Genomic DNA, 14,828 nt, shown 5'->3' on the forward strand with positions numbered 1-14,828 from the left:
TCCCCAGTAGGCAGCCTGGTGCCAGGTCCCAGCGGAGGGCTAGGAAAACCTACACCAGGGCCTCCTACAAGCGAGAGCCACCTCCCTGGGCAGCCTGTGAGGACCCTGCCCGGGCACTAAAGAGAAGCAGACAGAGCAGCAAGAATGGAAGAGCCAGAAGCACGAGGATGCAGGACCCCGCAACCGTCCCCGTCATCCACTCAGGTCAGGCGAGGAGCTCTGAACGAGGGAGACACTTGGGATTTTCCGCAGATAGGACTCGGACACCTGAAAATAAGACCATTCTGGTTCCCAAAGTGACTGGCAAGGCGACACGTCTGACAGGTGGGTCAGGGCCGTCGGACTGGGAGCAGCAGGCCCATTCACGTCAACGGAGGCGGCGACTCTCTCCTTCTCCTCCACTGTCACGCCCGGCAGCAAGGCCGTCCCCCTCCCTCCAATCCCAAGGACACCCACAACCCCCGAGGGGACGGCACACCGCCTGCCCGGACGCGAGGAGCCAGGGCGGGGTTCAGGTGTAAGTGAGGGCACGCGGCCCCTGCAAAGACACCTCCCATTCCTCCCGTGCACAAACTCTCCACTTCCTCCTGGCCTGCAGGTCTCCCACTGCCCTTGCCCCCCCTGAAGTGTGAATCCACCGAACCTCTGAAGGGCCCTGGACAGAACCCCCTCTAGCAATCAGCAGAAAGATCACCTGCTCAGGGAGGCCGGCCAACCAGCTGTCAGTGTTTGCGTCTCAGCTCCAAACCCGCCGCTCTTCGCCCTGAAGCACCGCTCCTCTGTCCTGGCCCCGTCCTGGCCCCCATACCCCTCCGCTCCCGTCTTCGGGGCTCCCACCACAGGTCTGGGTGTCGACCCCCTGTCACCAGCTAGTCAGTCTTCAAGCTCAAGGGCCCTGTTCACATCAGTGGTGAGCTGACCCCTCCTGACCCCAGTCACCCAGCCCATCTCCTCCAGCACACGCTGCTATCTGAATTCCCAGGATCTCCTGTCTTTCCCCTGTGTCCACCGGGAGAAGATCAGCTCGGTGACCCAGCGCGCCCTGCCCTCCACTGTACCCCAGCCCCAGGGGCACTGTGCACCAGCACAACGCTGCTGCCCGGCACGCGGCCGGGCTCAGAGCAGCTACCAAGAACCTGGGAAGGACCGCTTCCCGCCAGCAGGGGGCCTTTCAAAAGAGGGCGCACGCTGACCGTGTGGCCTTATACCGCTCACCTTAGACAGACTTAACTTCAGCTATTATGTCCCAAGTCCCACATGTGTCAAGAACACAACACCTGACACTGCAATGACATAACGAACAGTGTTCAGTGTCCAATGGCAAAGCTGGGAGGCAGGAAAATATGACACCAAACCTGGGGGGGGGGGCAATCAACAGAAACGGAACCCCAAATGACAGAGGTGATGCAATCAGCAGGCAAGAGCCCGAAACTGGAGGCTATAAATAAACTTCATGTTCAAGAAAGGAGAGGAAAACATAGAGATGATGCGGTGAGAAACTGAATAAGCAGCAGATGGGACTTCAAGAGTGAAATGTCTTGAAAGAAAAAATTTATACAAGATAGACTTAAGACCAGAGTATCTATAAACCCGAGGACAAGTAATGAAAAATAATCCAAAATGAAGCAGAGCAAGAAACATGACTGAAAAAAAGCAAAAAGAATTTGTAAGACAAAATCAAGATGCCTTACAGGTAACCGTGTTCGAGAAGAAGGAGGCTATATGAATACATAGTTGAAGATTTCCCAAGCTTGATGAAACTGTAAAAGGACAGTGTAAGAGCTCACGTAATCCCAAGCACAATACATACAGAGCAAACACACCTGGCACACAGCGCAGCGCTGAGAGCCGGTGGTGACACCACGCCTGAGGCGCAGGCAGAGGACACCACTGACAAGGGTCTGTTAAAAGGAGGGCAAAATAAAAGCTCTCAGTCGGACAACCAGAAGCTTCCCTGCGCTACAAGAAATGTCAAATAAAGGCCGTTCCTGAGACAGGAGAACGGCCCCAAATGAAGCCACGGCTGTGTTAAGGGATGAAGACTGCCACATGTGACAAAGACATACGCCAAAGACTCTGCTCATTTCCAAAACCTTTTAAAAAGATAACTACTTACAGCAAAAATAATAAAAATCTATGGTGGAAGTTTATTATATGGGAAAAAATATGACTACATTAGCACAAAAACTGATGATGCTCTGCGCACAGTGCTGTAAGGTTCTTACGCTACATGTTCAGTATACACTAATCCGTGAAAGTAGAGGTTGAAAAGTTAAAGACATATATTCTAGAATCACCAAAAATTATGAAACAAGGTGATACAGGTAAGAAGCCAAGAGGAGGTAAAAAAGGGTCATAAAAATTCAATTAATCCAATACATACAACTGAAACTAGCATAACGTTGTACATCAACTATACCTCAATTTTAAAAAGGTATCTATTACAACAGATGTTAAAGGACCTTCTCTAGTCATTAAACCATAAGGAAAGAGAACAAAAAGAAGAAAGCAGAAAAAAAAAAGAGACCCACAAAAGATTGCTTTGGTTGTTCAAGGCCTTTTGTGGTTCCTTATAAATTTTGGAATTGTCTGCTCTAGTTCTGTGACGAATGTCACGAGTATTTTGACGGAGGTAGCGCTGGATCTGTGGGTTGCTTTGGGTAGTGTGGCCATTTTGATAGTGTTGATTCTTCCAATCCAAGCGCACAAGAAATCTTTCTATTTCTTTGTGTCATTTCGGTTTGCAGAGAATAGATAACCTCCTTGGTGAAGTTTATTTCCAGGTATTTTGTTGATTTTGATGTAATAGAAATGTTTATGCAGGTTACAAAATTCTGGCTTTTGAAGTGAAAAAAAAAAGTGAATGAAGGGCCACAAATGGCAAAATACCCTCCCTTCTTATGGGTGAGTTGTGTTCCATTACGTGTACATATGCTGCACCTTCATTATCTATTCCACTATTGATGTGCACTTGGGGCGCTTCCGTATCTTGGCAATCATAAATAATGTTGCTGTTAATAGCAGGGTGTATGTATCTTTTTGAATTAACTCTTATTTTGTGGTTGGCCTTATTCCTTTGATAACTATGAAAGCTAAAGCTCTAAACGTTCTTAGAAACAATGAACAGTACATATATGTAAGTTAAAAAATATATGTGCAGTAAAAAAAAAAAAGAAAAGAAATGAGCTATCAAGCCATGAAAGACATAGAAAAAACTTAAAAGATATTACTAAATGAAAGAAGCCAGTCTGAAAAGGCTACAAACTGTACGATTCCAACCAAAGGACATTCTGGAAAACGCACAGCTACAGAAACCATAAAAAGATCGTGGTTTCCAGGGGTTTGGACAGAGGGGGGGAGGGAGGGATGAGCAGATGGGGCACAGGATTTTTAGGGCAATGAAGTTATTCTGTATGACACTACAGTGGTGGCTACATGTCATCATGCATTTGTCAAAACCCACAGAATGTACAACATCAAGAGTGAACCCTCATGTAAACTATGGACTTTGGTTGATGATAATGTGTCCATGCTGGTTCACCGATTGTGCCAAATATGCCACATTGATGAGGGATGCTGAGTGCAGGGGAGCACATATGTGTGGGTGGGGAGGGCTATGTGCAAACACTCTGTATTTTCTGCTCAATTCTGCTGTGAACCTGAAACTGCTCTAAAAAATAAAAATAAAAATAAAATAAAATAGTACCTAGAAAATACTCCAAAATATTTGGAAGTGAAAAAACATACTTCTAAATAATTCATGGGTCAAAGAATAACTCATATTAAGAGCAATTAAAATATTTTGAACAGAATGAAGAATACAACTTACCAAAATTGTGGATGCAGCTAAAGGAATGCTTAGAGAGAATTCTATGGAATTAAACACACATAACAGAAGAAGGTTTCAAATCAATGATACAAACTTCTACCCTAAAAAAACCAAAAGAATAATAAATTAAGTGTAAAGAAAGAAGTAGTAAACCTAACAACAGAAATTAATGAAATAGAAAATGGAAAGTCAAGGAAGGCAAAATGTGGTTCTTTGAAAAGAACCAACAACAACAAAAAGATAAACCTCTAGCCAGGTTATCGGGGGGAAAAAAAGAGACAGAAACAAAACTAAAGCAACCGATAAAAGGAATGAAAGCCACACAATCATTACAGAGCCTACAAAAATTAAAGACAAGGGAATATTCTGAACAACTTCATGCCACTACATTCGACATAAAATGGGCAAATTTCTCCCCACCCCAGTTTTACTGAGATATAATTGACACACAGCACTGTGTACATTTAGAATGTACAGCATAATGACTTACATGTATTGTGAAGTGATTATGCAACTTCTTTAAACACAAAAATTAACAAGTCTCACTCATGAAGTGAGACCACTGCTACCAAGTGCATTGGACGCATAGTTCAAAACCTTCCCAATATTGCCAACTCCAGGTCAAGACAGCTTCACTCATGAATTCTACCAAGCTTTTAAGGTAGAAATAATAACAATTCTACCCAAACTCCTTCAGAAAATTAAAGAAGGGAGAATACTTCCTAGTTCATTCTAAAAGGTACTCATTACCCTGATACCAAATCCACAAAAGATATTGTCAGATAAGAAACTTAACAGACTAATACTCTTCATGAACACAGAGTAATAGTTCTTACAAAGCATTAGCAAATCCAATGCAGCAAAACCTACAGAAAAGAGAATGCATCACAATCAAGTGCGGATCATCCCAGGAATGCAAAAGCCACTCCACAATTCAGGAATCACTATAATTAATTTTATTAACAAACTAAAAAAGAACTCTATGATCATCTCAATAGATGTAATAGAATTTGACAAAATTAAATATCCATTCACGATAACTCTCAGCAAACTGAAAACAGAAGTAAACTTCTTCAATCTGGTCTCTAAAATCCTACACCCAACATTACACTTAATTGTGAAAGACTAAATGCTTTCCCCCAAGACTGGGAATGGGGAAGGACATCTGCTCACATCACTTCTTTTCATGAGGGCTCCAGCCAACGGAATAAAGCAAGGAAAAAAAAAAAAAAAAAAGAAAAAAAAAGAAATATAGAGTGGAAAGGAAAAACTGCACTATTTATAGATGATGTGATCAACGACACAGAAAACCCTAAGGAGTCTACCACAGACCATTAAAATTAGTAAGTGAGTCTTCACAGGATACAGAAAACAACTGCATTTCTATACACTAGCAATAAACAATTGGATACTGAAATTTTTTAAGTACCATTTAAAATAGCAAGGAAAATTGTGAAATATTTTGGAAATTCTTCAATACACTTTGTGCAAAGGCCATACATTGAAGTCTACAAACTATTCTAAGAATAAAGTTAAAAACTAAATAAATGAAAATTCATCCCACATCCATGGACTGGGAGACTCTCCCCAGACTGGTCTATAGTGCAGGGTGGGCTTTTCTACAGAAACTGGCGAGATGATTCGAAACTCTACGGGGGAATGCAGAGGACCTAGAATAGCCAAAGCATTTTTTTTAAAAGAACACAGCTCGAGGACTTCTACTACCGAATTTCATTAATTTACTATAGAAAGCTTCAGGAGTCAAGGCAGCACAGTACTGGCAAAAGCATGGGTATGTATGCAGAGTGGAGGTCCAAAAGTAGACCCACACACAGAGCCAACTGACTCCTGACAAAGACGCCACAATGTTTCAACCAGGAAAAATCGAGTTTTCAACAGACAGTTCTGCGACAACTGGATACCCGTGTGCAAAAAGGGTAAACATCAACCCTCGCCTCACAACAGACACAGAACTTCTCTCAAAATGGATCACAGATCAAATGTGCAAGCTCAACCTATAAGACATCTAGAAAAAACACAGGGCAAAAAATCTTTACAAACCTCAGGTAGCAAAGATTTCTCATAGAGAACACAAAAAGTCCAAATCATTTAAAAATTGATGAGCTGGACTTGATCAAAATTTAAAATTTTTGAGCTTCAAAAAACAGTGTTGTATAATGAAAAGGCAAACCACACACTGGGAGAAAATGTCTGAGAAACACACCTGACAAAAAGGCTTGTATTCGGGGTATATAAAGCTCTCTCACAGCTCAACAGTAAGACAAACAGGCAAGAGGTCTCAACAGCCGCTTCACCGAAGAGATGCAGATAGATGCTCAACAGCTCATTAAGAAAATGAAAATGCAAGTTAAAACCACAATGAAGTAACACCAGAGGCCACTAGAATGGCTAGAATTAAAGATTATCCCCATCCAGCCTTGGTGAGGATACAGATTCCAAGGGGGACTCTCACACAGGGCCAGAAAACTGTAAGCATTTTGGAAAACAGCACGATAGCTCCTTATAATGTTAATCTTACACTTATCCCATAACCCAGCAATTCCAATCCTAGGTATTTATCAAAGAGAAATGAACTCTGTCCACACAAAGACTTGTCCTCAAATGTTCACAGCAGCTTTATTGGTAACAGCCCAAACCAGGAAACACTAATGTATCTCTATTCATGAATGAAGAAACAAGTCATGGTTCACCCACAGAGCGGAACACCACTCAGAAATAGTTCCCTGATACACGCAACAACACGGGTCAATCTCAAAGGCATTACGCTAAGCCAAAAAAGGCAAAGGCTACCATTCAGATCACCCTTCCATGAGGTTTGACTCAAGTTCTGTCCTCTGAACCTGACAATCTGAGGCAGCAGCGACATCAGCACAACCACTCTCAGAAAGTTCGCCACAAAGGAATTTTATATGCTCGTATTATGAACCTAGACCCAACAGGGCAAATTTGGAGATAAGGACAACTACTAGTAAACTCTTTAAACGGTCGGTTTAAATTGGAACTACATGCCTTGATTAGACCTCTGGTCATGGTAACTGTTAGAGAACCTGGCTCCTTAGCGTAAAATGCGAGACTTACATTTTAATAAGAGACAGGAGAACAGACACAAATGCTAATGTCCACAAGCAAAACAGAGCCTTTAAAATAGTCAACAGTCTTCCTTGTGGCCGGATGCCTGAGTGCTACAAAGACCGCTTTAAAGAAAAGATAATTCTCCAAAGTACCATCTCCCCCACCCCACCATGCAAGACTTAAAACCAATTTTTGTTACATAAATATACACAAATGTAAAATGCAGTGTAATTTATGCTTTTTAAGCTCTTTTATAACTATAAAAACCCAAGTTGGTCTATAACTTAAATATAAAAACCCATGAAAATCATTAAAATTGAAGTTAACATTATTATTTAAAAGATACAGATGGATGATTAGCTGAAACCAAACTGCTAAACTCAACACAGACCTTGTTTTGACAACTGAAGTGCAGGCAGGCTCTTTGAGTTAAGCTTGAACACCATGCATCTCTGCAAAACGTCTCAACCATTTCGCCTACTTGCCTGTGTGAATTTCTCCTGCACAGAGCAGGCCATGCCTTTGACGGCTCTTTGCTTGATTTCAGCACAGGATGTAAGTATTAAGACAACCTCTGCTCTTTCCTCAGAAGCCTTGGCAAGTAGTGCAGCCAGGCCTACCAGGTCACAGACATCGGAAGCACGGCTCTCCGAATGATCTGAACATGCCTTCCCCCATTATCAGAATACAAACAAAAAGTGCTTTAACTGTCAGAGAATTCACAGGTCCCGAACACACACACACACAGCCCCAAAGCGTGAACTCTAGTGCGGGATGAGCACTGTAAACAGTCTGAAGTCTGGAAACACTCAAAGGCAGGGCCATTCCTTCATTCAAAAACCACTCCCCAGAGGTGCCTGCTCTGTGCCTGGCCTGCATAGACACCCTGAGATGAGTGAGACAGGGCCAGGGCAAAGTGGTTTCAGCAGAAGTTCGGGATGGAGTGGGTGGGGGTGGGGGAGTGGCAATGAGGGCTTGGGTGCCGGCTTCCACCTTCTCCCTCAAGTGGGAAGGTCAGGCGCTGAGCCGAGCAAGCCGAGGGGGCGTGGGGAGCTTGGGAAGAGAGGAGGAGGAGAGGCTCGCTCTACCTCGGGTGTAGGAACCAAGCCATGCAGATGCTACGAGCCCTTCCGTGGCCTGGCACCACCACCTGGGGAAGCGCTGTGCTGGGCGGCGGTTTCTCCAGAAATGCCCTGCGCGTGCGCACGTGTGTGTGCACGTGCGTGTGCCCGCTGAACCAGGCTCCCATCAGAGAAGTCGGGCGGCTTTGCGAGAGAGAGGGCAGAGCTGAGCCGCGGAACCTGGCTGACCCAGGAGAAAGCTGAGGCCAGAGGGACCAAATGGGGGGAAGGGATGGGAGGGGTCCGACAACCTGGCAGTGGAGGACAGTCAGGCAAGTGACCTTGGAGACACAGTCAAGTGGAATGTCTGAAACATGCCTGGGCACGACAAGGTCTAGGGATAGAAGAAACTGACAACATGGAACCGAGAGGTGGTGTCCAGAGAAAGGTCTACCGTGACCCCGGACAACAGGGCGCTTGTTAAGAAGGGAGCAGTCCAGTTCCACACCTGCTTCCAGTGGCTCAGAGCTCTCCCCCCGACGATGAGAAACAGCCTGCAGACCAGAGAGCTCGCGTGACCAGCTGGGCCGGACAGCGCAGTGAGCTCTCTGAGGACGAGGCACGCGTCGCTGGCTCACCTCCGGCTGAGGAAGGAAGGACAGACGGACGGATGGACAGCAGGCCAGAGAAAACAACTCAGCCTGTAAGGAGTCTGCAAAGGCTGAGTGTGGCCAGTGGGACCGGCCCAGCTTGGCCCTCCTCTAGGAGCAAGGAGAAGCCTTCACTGCTAGGGTGGTGGGTGCCCCCACCCGGGGCCCAGGCCTGACCTACTGAGAAAAGGGGCCTAAACCCCTCACCTAGGAGAAAGGCCCAGACCCACACAAGCACAGGTCACGACCAAGACCCCTAGATGTACAGGCAGAACCTGGCTGCCTCGGGACGGGCGGGACTACCAGGAAAGCTGCACCTCACACCCCGGGCACAGGACTGCCCAAGATTCAGGCTGGATGAGCGAATGGAGAAAGCGCCACGTGGGAGGCTGTGCCCGCCACCACACAAAGGGGGCAGAGTGTGGAGAGACCCCTCCGGCCCACACGAGCACCAGGAGCAGTGCCTGGCACCACCGAGATCAAAGTCAGGCCAGCTCCAGTGCTGACCAGATGGACTGAGCTCACGGGCACACACAAGGCACTGCTCCTGAGTGCACACATCGGCCTCAGCCCCATGGTCGCCATGGTCTCCACATGCACTGTCGGGCCCTGCACCACATGGCGGGAGGAAACAAACCCAAGAGCCAACAACACTTAAGGAAGAAGTGACACCAATACAACACAAACTCTTCCAGAAAAGAGGAGGAGCAGGAACACATCTCAACTCATCTTACGAGGCCCTGAAAGATGTCAAGGACAAGACTTAAAGGAGCTTCATGAGCAAAGACACAGCCCTTAACCAAACGTGAGCAAATCACTCCACCAACACGTAAAAAGAGTGTCCACAGAAACACTTGAACAAGAGTGCTCACAATGGCTCGACGCAGAACAGTCCAAATCTGGAACAAGACCAATGCTGATCAATGGTGCAGGATACACAAACCGTGGTACATCTCTACAATTCATTCCACAACAAAAAGGAACACACTACAGGTGCACGGCTCTCAAAGCATTATGCCAAGGTAAAGAAGTCTGCATAACACTCTGGGAAAAGCAAATCCGTGGGGACTAAAATCTTGTCAGTAGTTATGAGGGGCTGGGAAGTAGGGAAGGGCTGTCCACCAAGGGGAACAAGGGAACTCGGGGGTGGGGGGTGTTCCGTATCTTAACTGCGGTGGTGGCGGTCACACAGCTGTACAGACTTGTCAAAACTCACTGAATTACATAGACTTAAAAAATATACATATCTTATTAATTGGTTGGTTGTTTTTGTTTTGGGGGGAGAGGTAATCCGGTTTGTTTGTTTGCTTGTTTACAGAGGACGTACTGGGGATTAAACGCAAGACCCCGCGCATGCTACGTACACACTCAACCGCTGAGCTGTGCCCTCCCCTCTACATAGACTTTTAAGTGGGTGAATTTCACTAAATGTAAGTTACATTTTATTTTTTAAAGAAGGCCAGCAACTGTAACCAGCTTGAACAAAGAGGCCGACTGTAAAAAGTAACAGAAGGTCTAAGTCTACAAACATAGGGCAGCACTACACCTCTGTGGTCCCTGACATCACTCTTTCTTTGTTTTTGAGGGGGGAGGTAATTAGGTTTATTTATTTAATGGAGGTACCGGGGATTGAACCCAGGGCCACATGGATGCTAAGTACACACTCTTCTACTGTGCTATTCCCCACCCCCATCACTTGTTTGATGAGGAGAGAATTCTCATTTGTTGATCCATCATACGGGACAGACTGGGAGTCAGGAAATGGGACTCCTCTTGTGGCAAGCGCTGACAATGGGGAATTACAGGCAGTTTCAGTTGCCTCCAAGACTAGGATGAACAATAGCAACTCTCTTCCCAAAGGCACAGTCAGGCTGAGACACAAGAGCAGGGATGGAAATACGAAGAAAACACAGTACAGTTCAGGAAGCAAAGAGTATGTGTGAGCCAGCGGGGAGACTTAAGAATGCTGACGGGAAGTGAACAGGGAACAAACTAGTGTCAGTGATACTGAACAGCCTTCCACTAATAACTGGAAAAAAGGTGCAGCCACTATGGAAAACAGTATGGAGATTCTTTAAAAAACTGAACAAAGACTTACCCCATAAGCCAGCAATCCCACTCCTGGGCATATATCTGGAGGAAACTATTAATTCGGAAAGATACGTGCACCCCAATGTTCACAGCAGCACTATTTACAACAGCCAAGACATGGAAACAACCTAAATGTCCATCAACAGACGACTGGATAAAGAACAGACAGACAGACAGACACACACACACCCCCCAGAATATTACTCAGCTATAAAAAAGAATGAAACAATGCCATCTGCAACAACATGGATGGACCTAGAGATGATCATACTAAGTGAAATCAGACACAGAAAGACAAACATCATATGGTATCACTTACATGCAGAATCTAAAAAAATGACACAAATGAACTTATCAACAAAAGAGAAACAGGCTCACAGACACAGAAAACAATCTTATGGTTACCAGAGGGGAAATGGGATGGGGAGGGATACACTGGGAGTTCGGGATTTACAAATACTGTTATATACAAAATAGATAAACAACAAGGTTCTGCCGTATAGCACAGGGAACTATATTTTAAAAAATGGAAAAAAGACTCAATACTTTAAGTGGACACAGAAAGGAAACAAAAGTAGAATAACAAAATGGTAAGAGCTACAAGGACCCGAGGGTGAGAAGACTTAATCGACTATGCTACCTGCGTGGTCCCTAATGAGGGGATTCCAAATCCACCCATTTCTTTGTTCACTCATTCATTCATTCATTCGTTCACATATTTGGAGTACCTAAAATATACCAGGCTAAGCGCTGTTCTTGGTAAGAAAACACAAAAATGGCTGCCCTCCTGGAGTGTATATTTCAGCGAAGTAAAAAGACAAAGTGGGTAAGTAAAACACACAGAGCAGCGAAAAGAAGTGCCGCAGAGGGGACAGAGCAGGAGAGGGAGGCTCACGGAAAGACGCTGCGAGAGAAGTCGTCTTCTGTGCTGAGAAACAACGAGGTTCTGAGGTTTAGAGCTTTAATGAAGGCACTACTATACAAACTGGCACGTGAGCTGGGGTGCTGCCTTCAAGGGAAGCCTAAAACAGAAGCCACTGGCTTAGCGGCAGGCAGCAAGGAGACAGCTGAGACCCAGGAAGGCGAGGAGACTCATGCCGAGGAGCAGCACACTGCCACAGCTCCAGGTCAGGAGAGAGTGTGGAGGTGGAGGCTGCTGGCAGCGGCCGCGCGTGGCCAGGTGTTCAGAGAAAGACAACAGCTCAGGAAACAGCCAGCTGCGTGCAAGCAGAAATGGAAGGAACAGAAAAGCCCTAGACTGTGGGGCCTCAAATGGCTGCAAAAGTCAACTCCTTCTAGAACCCAAACAGCAGGTTTGAAAGCCCTTTCACAAGTAGGGCTGACTAAGACACAGTCTGGGCCAAAGACCAGATGAAGAGTGTGGTCTTCCCATGTAAGCCTGCTGGTCTCAAGACAGCTTAATTCAGCTGAGGCAAGAAATCAAGGGGAAAAGGGCTGACCTGGGCGTGAGAACTGCATCTGAGAAAGAATTACGAGTGAGTTACCAGCACACGGAACTGCCTACAGCAAAACACATGAAAAGCCTCCTAGCTTTTCAACAAACTACATCCACAAAGAAATCCTGAGACCAGACTGAAAAAGCCAAAACCTACCCTTTGGGCCCCCGAAGCTTGCTCACCAAGGAGGGCAGGCCCCAGCAGGCGGAGCAAGGGAACAGAAGATGGTGCAGGAGGGAGTTCCTTCCAGAAAGCAGACTCAAGCTAACTGTCTCACTGCCAGACGAGTCCCGCAACCCACTCACCGCTGGCTGGTCCAGGCTGCCGTGCCGCTCCTCCCTCTCCACAGTCCGCCGGCAGTCCGGGCACACCCACAGCGGCAGGTGCAGCACGCTGTTGCCCTTGGGAGCCATGGAAAGGGCCAATTTGCTCGCAGCCTTGAGCCCACTCTCCGAGAAGGCAGAGTCTTTCCGTTCGCTTCTGCACAGAAGACAATAGTCCCCAGCAGGGTAGGGTGGTGTTCTATGATTCATGCCAAAATTAAAAGGAGTCTGGAACAGAAAAAAAAAAATCATTTTCAAAACATGATCCACAAAGTCAGAATCATTAAAAAACATTACATATAGTTCTAAAATTATAACGCACATGTGTATTTATACAGAAAAGCATCAAATGGGGAATTTGTTGAATAAAACCATACCTGGTGTTCTAGAAACTCATAATACATACTTCAAATAAAAGAGTAATGCTGCAAAAACCATCTAAGTAGGAGTCAAAAAGCTGTCCAATTAACCCCTTTGCCTAGACTTCTGTAGTACTTCCTCCCACATGCTGGAAAGTGTCCGTCTCAGTTCTCAGACTGAGAAAGCATCAGGACCTTCTTTGGTTTTTTTTTGTTTTTTTTTACCATCAACAAAGTTCAAAGCCACTATTTTAGAGACGGCGGCAAATGAGCACTACGGCCTGAGTCGGCAATTCTGGCTTAAGTGCACCTGCAGGTCCTGACCACCTCTGAGGTGAGATGTCCAAGTTCCCAGAGTCAAGATGAACATCCAGGAGACTGACAGCGGCCACAGAGCCAAGACTGGCCTCCCGTGTAGCTAAATTCAACTCCAGCTACGACTTGGGTCCACTTTTTCAAATGGGTCCTAACCTGCAGGGTGAGGGTGGGGTGGGCGCCTCAGAGGTAGGAGGAAGAGGCAGGACCGTCACCCTACATCCTCTCTCAAAGCTCATCAGCCACCCTGCCAGAAAAGGAAGATTAGCTTCAAAAATGCACCGACAGCTCCCACATTTAAAACAGGCCTAAAGTTACAAGGGCAACAAGCAGGGGCCAAGATTTAAATTCAAATCAGCAGGAGCCCAAGAGGGGTCGTCTGTACCTCAGAGGAACCATCCTGCAAATCCTCAAGAGAGGTTCAAGAAAGGCACACCTGGGCGACAGGTGACAGGGAAGCCAGGCACAGCCTTCCAGAGGCAGCACAACCCTGGCAAGGTTTCAAGTCAGAGCATATACGGGATCAAGCTGCCATGACCCGCCTCCACCGCCATCTGGAGCGCCCCCACCTCGTACACATCAGGTGGGAAGCTGGACCAGGACACAGGCCAACGCTCTTCTGGCTGGAACGCCGCCCAGAGCCCCCTCAGCCCTCCCCAGCCAGCAGCCCAGCTCTGCCCTCAGCCCTGGGCTCTGAGGCTCATCCTGCACTTATGGTCACGCAGGCCCGGGCTCTGCCTATTCCCTGGACTACACGGATGCACTTACACGACTGGTGCCACAGCCGACAGAATGCTCTCAAGTGGGCCCCCGGCTCTGTCTGCAAAGCCTGGAATGACTAGGTATCAGGTGGCTAACAAGGGGGATGAATGAACAAATGAATAAATGAACAAATGAGTGATTAAAAGAATGAAGACAGCACCACTAAGACGCAAAAGACAGGCATGTATATTCTTAATAAACCAGTAATCAAAACTGCTTACACCTGTCACATCCACAGGGTCCCCTGAAGAGAACCAAACCCAGCTCAGCAGCTGACTGAACAGGGCGCAGCAGAAGAGAACTGAGTCCTCCTGCCCACCGGAGTAGATGTCTTTCTCTGTCCCAACAGATTCAAGATGTCCATCACCGACCAACAGCCACAGCCATCAGACCTCTCCAGGCCTCCTTTGTGACCCAGGACAGGAGGGGAGGGCTCTAAGGTTACAAAGCTCCTTGGGTCAGCATCCATTCATCTGTCTGCCCATCTGTCTATCCATCCAGTGTTTACTGGGAGCCCACCAGTGTACAGGTCCAGACACTGAAGACACAGTGGTGAACAAAACAAAGATCCCTGATCTCAGAGAGCTAATATCCTCGTCAAGGACAAAGACAAGGTAAAAAACACAGAACACTCAACAGTGGTAACTGAGACACGGAAAAACACAGAGCAAGACTTTAGGTGTCTGCGGCTGGGGACGGGGCTCTTTCTTCACCGTGACGGTCAGGGGCCTTCCTGAGACATCTGAAGTGCAGGGCTGCAGATACGGGCGTTCCTGAGAGCAAGCACAAGGGCCCTGGGGCGGAAGCCTAGCAGGAGGCGGCGGAGGAAAGGGACGGGGAGCCAGGCATGGCTGACAGGGTGCGGGGTGTGTGCGGGGAAGGAAGGGG

The 14,828-nt window shown here is 46.7% G+C and overlaps 1 protein-coding gene across 8 annotated transcripts in view; it reads right to left on the minus strand.

The window, feature by feature from the left end:
- The window catches only part of FAM193A (family with sequence similarity 193 member A), a 138,348-nt gene that overhangs the window by 67,069 nt on the left and 56,451 nt on the right, over window positions 1–14,828 (minus strand). For 7 of the 8 annotated variants that reach the window (XR_835607.3, XM_074351670.1, XM_074351666.1 and 4 more), the window contains one exon: window positions 12,487–12,732. Coding sequence is in view for 6 of the 8 variants with exons in the window: in XM_074351670.1 (XP_074207771.1) it covers window positions 12,487–12,714 (228 nt within the window). In the remaining 2 variants the exon portion in view is untranslated. Of the gene's footprint in view, window positions 1–12,486; window positions 12,733–14,828 lie in introns of those variants that run through there. The other variant, XM_045519875.2, reaches the window with a different exon arrangement.

This window comes from Camelus bactrianus, chromosome 2 (assembly GCF_048773025.1).
Source record: "Camelus bactrianus isolate YW-2024 breed Bactrian camel chromosome 2, ASM4877302v1, whole genome shotgun sequence".
In the NCBI taxonomy this organism is placed as follows: Eukaryota; Metazoa; Chordata; class Mammalia; order Artiodactyla; family Camelidae; genus Camelus; species Camelus bactrianus.